At 41.3% G+C, this 12,525-nt stretch overlaps 1 protein-coding gene across 1 annotated transcript; it reads left to right on the plus strand.

Moving 5' to 3' along the window:
• The first annotated feature begins 606 nt into the window (after positions 1-606).
• On the plus strand, positions 607-11,388 carry dcst1 (DC-STAMP domain containing 1). Its single transcript, XM_061080805.1, has 16 exons — positions 607-665; positions 3,048-3,115; positions 3,397-3,471; positions 3,566-3,694; positions 4,001-4,140; positions 4,417-4,588; positions 4,689-4,832; positions 5,405-5,526; positions 5,626-5,774; positions 5,879-5,978; positions 6,069-6,164; positions 6,562-6,688; positions 9,364-9,480; positions 9,808-9,917; positions 10,119-10,211; positions 11,296-11,388. Exons 1-16 carry the CDS (start codon positions 607-609, stop codon positions 11,386-11,388), a joined length of 1,794 nt encoding a protein of 597 aa, XP_060936788.1.
• The last annotated feature ends 1,137 nt before the right edge of the window (positions 11,389-12,525 follow it).

Below are 12,525 nucleotides of genomic sequence, written 5' to 3' on the forward strand. Positions count from 1 at the left end.
TTGTGCAGTGGGAGAACATGGGCTGTTTTCCAGGTTGAAGGGATAACACCAGTTGTTATGGAGAGATTGAAGATGTAAGTAATATATTCAAAAATTACAGTAGCTGAGGTTTTCAGAAAGAAAGGGTCAAGCTTGTCGTCACCGGTCGTTTTCTTTGGATCAATCATCATCATCATCATCACCACCTTCTCTGTCTGTGGTTTGAACTTGTTGACTCAGACGAACCAGCTTCAGATTTAGGTTAGCAGTTTGTATTGGGGTCAGCTCGACCTCTTAAAAAGAAATGTTGTATAACTTGTTTTGACTGAACTAGGCGGCAATATGGGAAATACCACTTCGAACTTGTATCTTTATCTGACCAAAGAACATGTCTAAGCACAAACACAATTGAAACACACACACAGACAGACATAACCAGGACGAGATAGCACTACAAATAAACTTCAACTAAGGACTTCCAGGAAAGGAAACATGCTCGCGCACACGTCATTACTGGCAACGATATTGTCTATCAAAGAGTATAAAAGCTGCAGCTGATGTGTAGTAAACTGCAAGTCTGCCTCTGTATATGCTTCTGGGAATACTTAATGAGAAATCTTCTACAACATGTGGCGAGCCAACCCAGTAGTGATAGAGGGACGCCTGCAGACTGCATCTTGGGCTGGGTAAGCACTGTTAGGCGGCCTAAAAAAGATTAGCTTTAAGTCAGTTAGCTTTCAGTTAGCAGTTCTATCACTTATATTTATAAATATATAAATATATATATATATATATATATATGCATAACTAAGGATACGAGCAGCACTGTGCGGGCCCAAGCACTTGTGAACTCTGGATCTGATGAGGCCGTGAGGGAGGTCGGACCGGGACCAGGCGAAGTGGCTCCACATTTTGTGTGTTTTGAGCTCCGCACGAAGGATTAATGCATCAATTTTGGGGCCGATTGGATAATGTACAGTGGAGTTACACCAACTTTTTTTCATGCTGATCAGTAGGTGGCGCTATGACCCTTAGTTAACATTGACATATGGAGTTGTTCAGGCTGGGACTCGGATCCAAGGAGGGACAAAAATTCCTATTTTGGTGTTGACTGGACAATGCGCACTGGAGTTAAAAAAAACATCCCTTTCACAAACGTAAAGCAATATTGCTTTTGCCCTGTCGGTGCTCGGGTCCTAATATCATCGATATCAGACACAAGTTAATTGTCATTATTTCTTACCCTCAAAAGATCTTCTTCCATTTTCAATTTCATAACCTCTATTTAAATGGTTACATAGAGCGTGTTTCAATGCAATATTGGATATATCTTTTAGCATTATCTACAACCAGGGACTTTGTTGCTCTACATGTGTACAACCTCCTAAGAAGAGTCGTCACGTGCTCAAGCGGTTGTCTGACTGATTGTACCAATGTTGTGGTGCTCTCTTACATTGAGTAGCAGGTTGTCTCTCTGCCACCAAGGGAGAACTGCTCTGTCCCAGCTCTGTATTTGTGAGTCCGTCCAGCACCGTTGCCTTGAAGGTCCAGAAGATTCAATACGATTGTGTCCTGGACCGGGGTTTGTACTGTTCTTACAGTAATAAGCTGTGAGCTGCAAGTCTCTTACTTTGAGGTTCCGCAGTGGATGCCATTCACTCGTAAAATAATAATCATAGGCAGGATCATTGCCAAATTAAGATTAATGACATACCTATGATCTTGGCTGTGTAATAGCTTTTGACTTATATATTATCATACATGTAATGAAGAAGAACAGTCATTGCACCAGACATAGCTTATCGATGGGCATAATCTTATTAGCTACTAATACTTTCTGGGTGAATTACTTCTACAGTGCTCATTACTATTACACGAGAAAATAGAGCAAACCAGTTTACAATGTTGGATAGAAGACATAGAAGTCTCATCTATCTCATCAAAGGAGCCTTCTCCATTTCGGAGAGCTGATTTTTAAGACACACCCACAACTCCAGCTTGATCCTGTAGAACCTGGACTATCTAGGTCCTCAGCATCAGAGATTTCAGTCTCGAGATCGAGCCCAAGAATTGCCTCCTCATCTTCCTCATCCTGTTCTTCGTACAGCCTCTTTATGATCAACCGTGAGTCTGAAATGATACTAACACTCTGGATAAAGAAAATCAAAAGCAAATTTTCGAATGCATATCAATCAGTCTATTAAGTTTAATACTGTTATAATTTGAGTTTTATTTTGTTTACTATGGTTAGCTAACTAGAAAAGAAGCTAGCTAGCTAGCTAAGAGCTAGTTAGTATTGTACGTATTTCTCTTTCCAACTAGTAATGGATTGTGAAATGAATGGCAGGTGTTCCGTAGTGAATAATATCTGCACGGGTCGTTTTTGACCCATGTTTGTAAAAGTGATGTAGAAATACACAATTACATTTTTTTATAAAGTAAGTATGGAAAAGGGAAAATAATGATTTGTGGTAATCAAAAACAAGACATTTAATGAATATATTAATTAAAGATATTATATTATTGATAATAAAATACTTTTTTTTTTTTTAAATATAGCAAAGAAACCCTCATGAAATAACACAGTAAATGAATACGGGTAATTTTTGACCCATGTTGTGCATTCGAAGGGTAGTGATACAAAAATGATATGTATTCAAAAAGTAACAAAGGGAATTTTAATTGAGTATTTTTGATGATCACAAACAAGTTAATCGGGGAATACCTGAAATACTGCTTCGAAGGTTTCATCAAGCAAAGAAATCTGTGTCAGTTTGCTTTGATGTCACAGTGTCAGTGGTGATACATCCCTTTGATGTCTTAGACTGTTGCATTGGTGAAATATTTATACGATCTGGAGAGAAAGAGTTTTTGACCTGAACAAATCTACTAGTCTGTCGCCCGGCCCCTTTTCACCCGGGCCCGCACAGTGCTGCTGGCAGCCCTAGCTACTATAGGCGTTGATGTGTCTTACCTTCAGTCCTTATGAGACAGATATTGTGTCTTCCAGCTGTGAAGAGGCTCAGTTTGAGCTTCCTGCCTCCTGCTGTCCATCACTTCCTCTTCAGCCAATCAGAAGAGTTTCTGGTGTGTCACCTGGTGCTCAGAGCTCTGTTTGGAGCAGTGAGTGGCTCAGGTAACATCACTATTTAGTTACATTATTTAGTTTGACAAAATGTCGTTTTTCGCTCTTTTATATATATATCTATATATATATTTTAGATTTAGTTTCTGCAAAATGTAATTGTTTTATCTTTTCTAGAATTTAATTTAATGAGATTTTTTATATGACACTAGCTGTTACTATTTAATTATTGTTTGAATATATAAATATGTAGTACTTTATTTATAGTATTTAGCTCATTACTTTGTCGAGTTGACCTTCTTCATTTTCCCCACATGGTTACTTTACTTCAGTTATTTTCCTGAGCATCATTCACAGCCTCCCTCTGACCTTTGACCTGAAGATGGCAGCAGGAAGTGTGTTTGTCGGTGAGGAGACGTCACATTAACAGAGGTTTACTTTCTAATGAAAAAAATCAACTCATATGACTTATGTTTGTATGTGTGTCTGTGTATGTTTCAGTTGTGTGTGTCATTTGTGGGGCGTTGTCCTCCGCCTTCAGATGCTCAGTTCTCCTGATGTTTCCCAGCATGCTCGGCTCCCGTGGCCGAATGTACCTGATGGTGTTCATCCTGTCTGTGCTCTCCACAGGTTATCAAAGACACGCACACACAGACACACAGACACACAGACACACACACACACACACACAGACACACACACAGACACACACACACACACACACACACACACACACACACACACACACACACACACACACACACACACACAGACACACACACACACACACACAGACACACAGACACACAGACACACACACACAGACACACACACACACAGACACACACACACACACACACACACACACACACACACACACACACACACACAGAGTCAGTGTGTGATCACTGATGCTGTCTGATGATGTCATTACAGGACCGGTCTCTAACATCGTGCATAACGTGCACTCAGCAGCTCTGTCTCTCAGCTGTAACCTGGACCTGCAGGTTCTTCACAGCAAGCTCCTGTGGCGACACGCCATCAGGCCGTTCACAGTCATCACTCAGCAGCTTGTGGTGAGAACCAATCACAGCCAAGAATCTATTTAAAACCAGCTGTTACATCGTTCATAACATCAGTTTAACTTGCGTGTCCACAGTTATAAACGCTTGATTTGTTATTCCACCAAAAAGCTTTATTATTACCATAATTAAGATTGAGCACCACTTTGTAATAGTTAAACATATCAAACAAACTAATGATCAATAATCCATAAAAACGTTCAGCATGAGGTGATCACTACCTGATGATTAAGGGCCACGTTTTTTAAAAGGCTGTTGTTTCGTGCTCAGGACGATAAAGCAGCGTTTGAGTCGGAGGCTCTGAGCATCAGCAGGAAGTTTCAGATCCTCAGAGATGAAGTCGTCGCTCAGTACGGATACGACAAGTTCAAACCACAGCGCGTGGAGCAGGACAGGAGCACCCAGGACCAGTTCACTGCAAAGACCATGATGCAGTGCGACAGTGAGTCATACAACATCAGGTTTATTACACGTGTAACTGTCCAAATACTTATGGCCTGAGCACATGGACGGGTTAAAAGATTTCTGATATGTGATTGCAGGTGTCGTGACTGAGGGAGTACGGCGCTGTTCTGATTGGTTCGAGGTCAGGTGGGCGAAGTGTATGAAGACCATATCTGTTCCTGTTATCAGCCACATCTTCTGTGTCTCTATGAAATTCCACTTCCTGTGTGACATCATGAGAGGTGAGAGGTCATCTTTATATACATGGTGTTTATATATCGTCAGTGATGGTGTTTATATATCGTCAGTCATGGTGTTTATATATCGTCAGTGATGGTGTTTATATATCGTCAGTGATGGTGTTTATATATCGTCAGTGATGGTGTTTATATATCGTCAGTCATGGTGTTTATATATCGTCAGTGATGGTGTTTATATATCGTCAGTGATGGTGTTTATATATTCTCAGTGATGGTGTTTATATATCGTCAGTGATGGTGTTTATATATTCTCAGTGATGGTGTTTATATATCGTCAGTGATGGTGTTTATATATTCTCAGTGATGGTGTTTATATATTCTCAGTCATGGTGTTTACATATCGTCAGTGATGGTGTTTATATATCGTCAGTGATGGTGTTTATATATTCTCAGTGATGGTGTTTATATATCGTCAGTGATGGTGTTTATATATTCTCAGTGATGGTGTTTATATATTCTCAGTGATGGTGTTTATATATCGTCAGTGATGGTGTTTATATATTCTCAGTGATGGTGTTTATATATCGTCAGTCATGGTGTTTATATATTCTCAGTGATGGGTCCCTGGTGTAAGCAGCACATTCCTGTGGAGGGAAACTTCGGTCGACTCTTCGATCATCTGAACGTTTCCGTCGACATGTTGTCCAGAGAGTTCAGCACCGAGCTCGTTGTCCAGGTCAGAAAGTGATGTCATCAGCCTGTCACCTGTGTGATGTCATCAGCCTGTCACCTGTGTTCACGTCCTGTCTGACCTCTGACCTCTGACCTCCTGCAGGAGCAGCAGGCTGTGCTGGGCGAAGCTGCAAGCGATCACTTCACTCAGTCTGTGAAAAAGTCTCTCCACGGCCTGACGACCGTGATGAAGCAGCTGCTGGACGTTGTGCAGCTGCTGCTGTCCCTCACCATCATCAGCGTCTTCATCAGGTGAGTGGTTAGAGTCCTGTGAGGACATGATATCATGAATATATTTAATAAATCTGCTGAGTCGGAGGACAAACAAATGTTTTCCTCCTCCTCTTCCTCCTCAGGGCATTCTGGTACGTCAGACAGTACAGGACAGACGTTCACTTTGACAATGTCTACATCACCAGCTACTTCAGAAAGATCGACGCTCGCAGAAGAAGAGCGGTAATATCTTCATCACCTTCATCGCCATCATCACCTCCATCACCATAAGAACAGTTTGATGCAACTGACGTGTTTCTCTCCTGAGTTCAGGGGAAACGTTTCCTGCTGCCGCTGAGGAAATCAGAGAAGAAGAAGTTCATCGACCCTCTGAGCTTCAGGATTCATCCTGATGAGTTTCAGGAAGTGGTGAGTTCAACTGTTCATGTCGTCTTCATCCTCATCTTCATCATCCTGGAGAGAAGAAAAGCCAGAAAAACCCATTGAGATATTTCGTCAAACTTTTCAGACAATGAGTGAAAATCATTACATAATAAATTGAACTCTTATTTACTTTTCAATTCAACAGCATTTAAGCTGAATTAATTTAAAAGGGATGATAGTGAAATATAATATTATGTAATACAATCATTTATAATATTATATATTAACATCAACACGCTGTATCTGTTACATGATAACTGAGTTTATATCACAGTGATATATTTAAGTGAAGAAACATTTCATATGATCTGTTTAATCACATTTTATTTGTAATGTGTGTGTGTGTGTGTGTGTGTGTGTGTGTGTTCGTGTGTGTTGTCAGATGTCAGGTGTGTTTCAGCTGCTCTCTGTCTCTCTGCTGTGCATCGTCCTGCTGACTGTCGACTTCTCTGTGGTCCGCGCTCTGGACATCGTCAGCAGACACACCTCCATCCAGTTCAACCTGACCAGTAATCACACACCACACACACACATACGTTAATACACCTTCACACACACACACACACACACACACACACACACACACACACATGCTGTCTCACACACACACACAAAGACACATGGTCCCATTTTTTAGACTTTTCCACAGTTTTACTTGACATTTTAAATCCATAAGAAAATATTTGTGTGGTTTCACGACTCAGCTGATCTGATCTGATTTGGGAAAGACTAATTTTCTCAGCTGATGTATATTTTAAAATTGTAAATGATTTTAAACACTCATTATCAACCTAGAAATGTAATTGAGTCTTGATAGAAAGAAGAAAAATTAATATAATGAGAAACTGAATACTAACATTCGCCTCAAACATTAAGAACATGATATCATCAAATCAAATATCAAAAAAACATTTATTGTTCCAGGGAAATGTGTGTTGGGCCAAAGTTCAGCTGTAGAACAGTACATATTAGAACAAACAATAACAACAACATTTTACACAAAGACATATCACACAAGACCCAGAATAAAAATGCAGAATCAAAGTGAGTTGAGTAATCCTTAAACACTTACAATGATAAATCACGACATAGCAAGATGAGACACAGAGCAGTAACCGGCATTAAAACTTAAAAACCAAAGTGTGAAATGTGCTAGTCAAGTGCGAGGGTTATTTGATGCATCACTGATTCAACGCATCTCCTTGTTGAGTAGAATGATGGACGTCGGTATGAACAAGAGCTTGCCATTCCATATCTAATATGCTTTCAAGCACAGCAGAATAAAATGTGGACAAGACGTAGGTGCTCACAACAAACAGTGAAAGTCTACGTAGGAAGTCCGGCTTTTGAGCCAGCACACAGCAAGTCTACATGGGCACTCCATTTCAGATTACAGACCAGCTGTATGCCCACGTATTTAAAAGTGCTCACCTGCTCAATCCCTTTGTCACTGATTATCACTGAGTCATGGACTCTCACCTCTCTGGGGTCGAAAATCATCTCTTTTATCTTTTTGATGTTAAAAATTAGATGGTGACTGTCACACCAGTCGTTAAAGATGTCAATCTCATCCAATTATATTGCAGGGCAATCATCCCATAAAATCACTGTATAATCATCAAATTTTCTGATGTGATTATTTGGCCGGCTGCTCTACATTCGTTAGTAAACAGGGTGTGAAGGTAAGGAGAGCTCATGCAGCCATGTGGAACACCATGTTATTTAACATCTGGACCAGTAGGTAAAGTTTGATAGTGTTAAAAGCTGAAGACAGGTCTACAAATGGGACCGAGCATAAGTCTTGGGGTTCTCTAAATGCTTACTGATAAGTTGCGTCACACTTGCCACTGCATCCTCCGTGCTCCGTCCCTGGGGTGGGGGGGGATCTAAACTTGAAACATTCTCCTTGAGCATTGTCACAATGATCTTGTCTCAACATTTCATAACCACAGATTTAAGAACTACTGGTCTTAAGTCATTGTGAGTAACTCGATAAGATGTTTTTCGCACTGGAGTGATAATCGATTTCTTCCAGAGATCAGGATGTGACCGTTCAGGGACTGTTGCATCATGGGAACCCAAGCAGCAGTTAGCCCTTAAGGCTCCAGTATGCTTCTGCGTTCTCCGTTTCTCGGAGAGGGCTCCACGGGGGGCAAAGAGTTTTTTTCTGATTTTTACCTCTCCGTCCACTGTACGTTTGAAAACAATTCACCGCCAAACCCATAGGTGGCGCAACGGAAGACGAGCTCAGAGAAGCCTACCCCATTTGGGAAGAAGAAGTCCACGTGTCTCTGTTGACATGTTAGCTTGCCTCCCACACACTGAACCATGGCAACTAACAGAACTAAATAAAGTGACACCCAGCGGGTCAAAATGCTGATGTTATCGTTTCTTAGTGCAGCGGTTCCCCGGTCTTGTTTCCGAACTGCGTTGCTGATTCCACAGCTTGAATCTGCTTGAGGCTACATGTAGCTAGAAGCTACCCGGAGCTAGCTCCCCCCAGCTTCCACACACAGTCAGCAGGGACTCCCGACACTAACTACTACTATCCAGTGTTTGCTTCTAACCTGACGGTATTATAGAAACAGTGTCATGATAGAAGTGGAATTAAAGTCGTGACGGCGGGTTTTTGCACCGTTACCACCGCAGTTAGCATGGTGGCTAGCCCGCTAGCCTAGCCCGCTAGCCTAGCCCGCTAGCGCCGTTTTGAAAGCTCGTTATAACCCTATGTGACCGTGCACACATGCCCTCAGTGCTCTAACGAGCCACCGTCAGCCGGACAACTCCGCTGGCTTAACACACACGTCACATTAATCGTAGAATCGTAGTTGTGTTTGGGTTTATTGTGAATCAGGAAGTTAGAGGACCAGAAATGTGATATCCGGAAATGACGTCGTAGGGAAATGATGTCGTTCGCGGACCAATCACAGCCAAGAGCGGTCCGTGGGCTCTCCGACATAAACACGTACAGTTAGAAAAATCAGACGTGTACGAAAAGCTCTCCGAGGCGCTCGGAGAGGGCGTTCCACGACGGATAGGGCGGTCTTATCTGTCCGTAATAGAAAACACGTAGAAGCATAAATTGGCCTTTAGGCTCTTTAGGAGGATTGCAGGCAGGCTATCAGGACCTGCTGTGGTTCCATTATCAGACAGTGACAAGTGGGTAATGAAGTTCTCTCTCCAGGTAGTCACCAGGTGGATATCAGAGTGGGCGGGGCATCCATGATGGCCAACCTCCTGAGAAAAACAGTTTCAGCCTTCAACAGCTCGTCCGACTTTCACATCCAGACCGACAACCGGAGTAGGTTAAAGGTCAAAGGTCATAGCTGACAAAAGTATGACACAAAAATTATTTTACACTGACACAGAATGAGTGTGTGTCTATATACAGTGGAGACAAACTATAAAATCATAAATACATAAGTGATTGAGTTTTTAAAGATCTACAATGAAATAACTTTGAAATATGTCTTTCTAAAATGTGATTAATATTATTTTGTGTTCTTATATTTCACATTGATCGAATGATCCTGTTGTTTGAAACTGATCCAGTAGAGGGCAACAATTGAAAGTAACATCATGTCTTCCCCCTCAGAGTGTGTGTTTCCCCCCCGCCCCCTCTCAGCAGGCGTGTATGTGAGCTGTGTGGCTTGTGTTGTGTTGATGGCGCTCTTCACCTGCCTTCACGTTTACACCAACCGCCTTCCACGGGTCATCGCCGCCTTCTACCACCCGAAGGTACACACCCATTTATACACAGGGACTGTATATAAGACGATCAGGGACTGTATATAAGGAAAATCCCCAAATTAATAAATACACATTTTTTATAGAACTGATTCAACTTGAACAATCACAAGAAGCATATTAAATATTTTTAAAATTTTCATTTTAGAGTGAACCAATAATTAATATATAAAATGTGGTATATTGTCTCAGAAGGAGAAGAGGCGGGTTTTATACGCCTACAATCTGCAGCTCCACAGTCGGATTTCCTCCCGGGACAGTGAACACACCAGCAGCTGTCGGGAGGTGAGTTTCTCTTTGTGTTTTAATCTTTTATAAACTAATCAAATATTTCATTTAATGATTGCTTTGGATCAAAATCACTGAATTTCATTTGTTTTTACTTAAACTCTTGGGTTTATTGCATTTATCTATATATACTTGTTTTATTGATAAACAGAAAAATAAAAAGTATATTTTATTAATTTAATCTTTTGTCCACCTCAGATTAATTCTACATGTTGACAAAACTGTTTCACTCTTCTGATTCATTCTGTTGTGAACGTTGCTGGGATTGATGGTTGAATAATGTTTGTGTGAGTTTTGTGTTTGTTGTCGTTCATGTGTGTTGGTTTATGGTTATAAATGTGAGTCTCAATCAGTCAGTGTATTCAGATTTGTGAATGTGTACATTGATCTGAAAATCTGTATTTAAAGTGTGTATGTGTGTGTTTGTAATACGACCCTAAATTGTGTAAAGAAAATATCTTCAAATATGTTTTCAGATTTTAAAATGTATTTATAACTGTAAATTGGCTGTTTTTCTCTGAACTAAAGGTCACTAGGTGGCGGTAGCGCCTAATGACCTTGAGGTCTGAAGGCTGCTGCTCCTGAAAACACACAAATCACCTAATGAAACAAACCTCAGGTGTAAGGGTTAGGGTTAGGGTGAGGGTGAGGGTTAGGGTGAGGTTAGGGTGAGGGTGAGGGTTAGGGTGAGGGTGAGGGTGAGGGTGAGGGTGAGGGTTAGGGTGAGGGTGAGGGTGAGGGTGAGGGTTAGGTTAGGGTGAGGGTGAGGGTGAGGGTTTGGGTGAGGGTGAGGGTTAGGTTAACCCTAACTGAGCAGAAACTGACGACCTTTCAGCCGTTAATCTCCATGTATGTGTTCACAGATTAGTCTCTACATTTAAAGATATACATACACTTTCACATACATACATAAATATATGAAGATGTTTTCTTCATACACATTCATTCTAGGTACAGATTTGCAGATCCACAAACATATTCACAAATCTCAATACACTGACGGATTGAGACTCACATTAGTTAATAGTTTTGCTTCAATAATTCCCCATATTGTTTAACATGTGATGTATTTGTGCTGCAGGTGTGTCAGTTTCTGAGCAGGTGTGGGCGTCGCCTCTGTTGTCGCAGACAGGAAGACTCGGAGATGCACCGCGACCCCCCCACGAAAAAATAAAACATTTGTTTCACTTCAACGTGAATTATTAAAAAAAATGACTTTCTGTTTTATATAAACACTCAAGAGGCTCAGTGGCTCCACCCACACTAACACACCTGAAAACAAATGTCACATGACCATTCACGTCCATGGGACATGTGGTGAAAACAGGAAGTAGTTGGTTGCTTAGTCACAGAAAATCTTCTGAAGGAGGAGCAGTGATGGTGAAGAGTCGGAGCAGAGACGACGAGGTGGAAGTTAGTGATGTTTGAACAAATCCTTACAAGGACTCGGGAGTAACGAGTCCTCTCAAAGAGAGATTCGTTCATTTTCTCGTGGCCGCGCATCGGGACTATGGCTGCAGGTCACGTGAAAAATGATCCAAAGACTCGTATCCGGCAGAAGAACGAATCATTGATCCGAAGACACGGACAGGAGCTGCCGGGTACGAGTCTTTGGATCATTTTTCACGTGACCTGAATCGGCTCAGAAGAGGAAACAGAAAGGATTTGTTTACCTCGTTCACTTTCGCTATCTAGGTTTAGTAAGACGTGAATGATATTCGTTCACAAGTAATAATTACAGGTTTCATTATTTTAACTTTTTTGTACTTTACTTACAGTTCAGTGCAGCGTAATTGTTTGCCGTGATAATTAAATGCTAGTGTGATAATAAATTACCATTTCAAATCATCCAAACTGTCATGACACATTATTTTAATGCAGGAATTTCATTTTACTGAACGAGATTCAAAGAATCTAAACGGTAAAATGATCCGAACTTCCCATCACTAGTGGAAGTGTCACTGACAGGAAGTGTTACTGACAGGAAGTGTTACACTTTGTGCTCACCGCTGGTAGTTGTGTCATGTGACTGATGAGAACCAATCAGGAAGAGAACGTCTGCGTCATCGTTTACAAAAGGCTGGAAACCATAGTAACCATAATGCTGAATTTCTGACCTAAAACGTATCAGTGTGGACGCAGCCTGATGGTGGCGCAACACATTTCAACCCGATGAAGATTTTTCTCCAGTGTGAGTGTGTTATGATCACATGACCACAATGTCTGCCTTCAGCAGAGTTATGCAACCAGCTGATCTCCAGCACGTGCTGCTCTCACTTCTTTTTAATCTAATGCTGAATCAGTTGTGAGC

Source organism: Limanda limanda, chromosome 11 (assembly GCF_963576545.1).
Source record: "Limanda limanda chromosome 11, fLimLim1.1, whole genome shotgun sequence".
NCBI lineage: Eukaryota > Metazoa > Chordata > Actinopteri > Pleuronectiformes > Pleuronectidae > Limanda > Limanda limanda.

Excerpts from the sequence above, each read along its gene's own strand:
- dcst1 (XM_061080805.1), top strand. The coding sequence starts at position 607 with ATGTGGCGAGCCAACCCAGTAGTGATAGAGGGACGCCTGCAGACTGCA. Across the intron at positions 4,589-4,688 it reads GACCATGATGCAGTGCGACA|GTGTCGTGACTGAGGGAGTA; the intron begins GTGAGTCATACA and ends ATGTGATTGCAG. Across the intron at positions 6,165-6,561 it reads CTGATGAGTTTCAGGAAGTG|ATGTCAGGTGTGTTTCAGCT; the intron begins GTGAGTTCAACT and ends GTGTGTTGTCAG.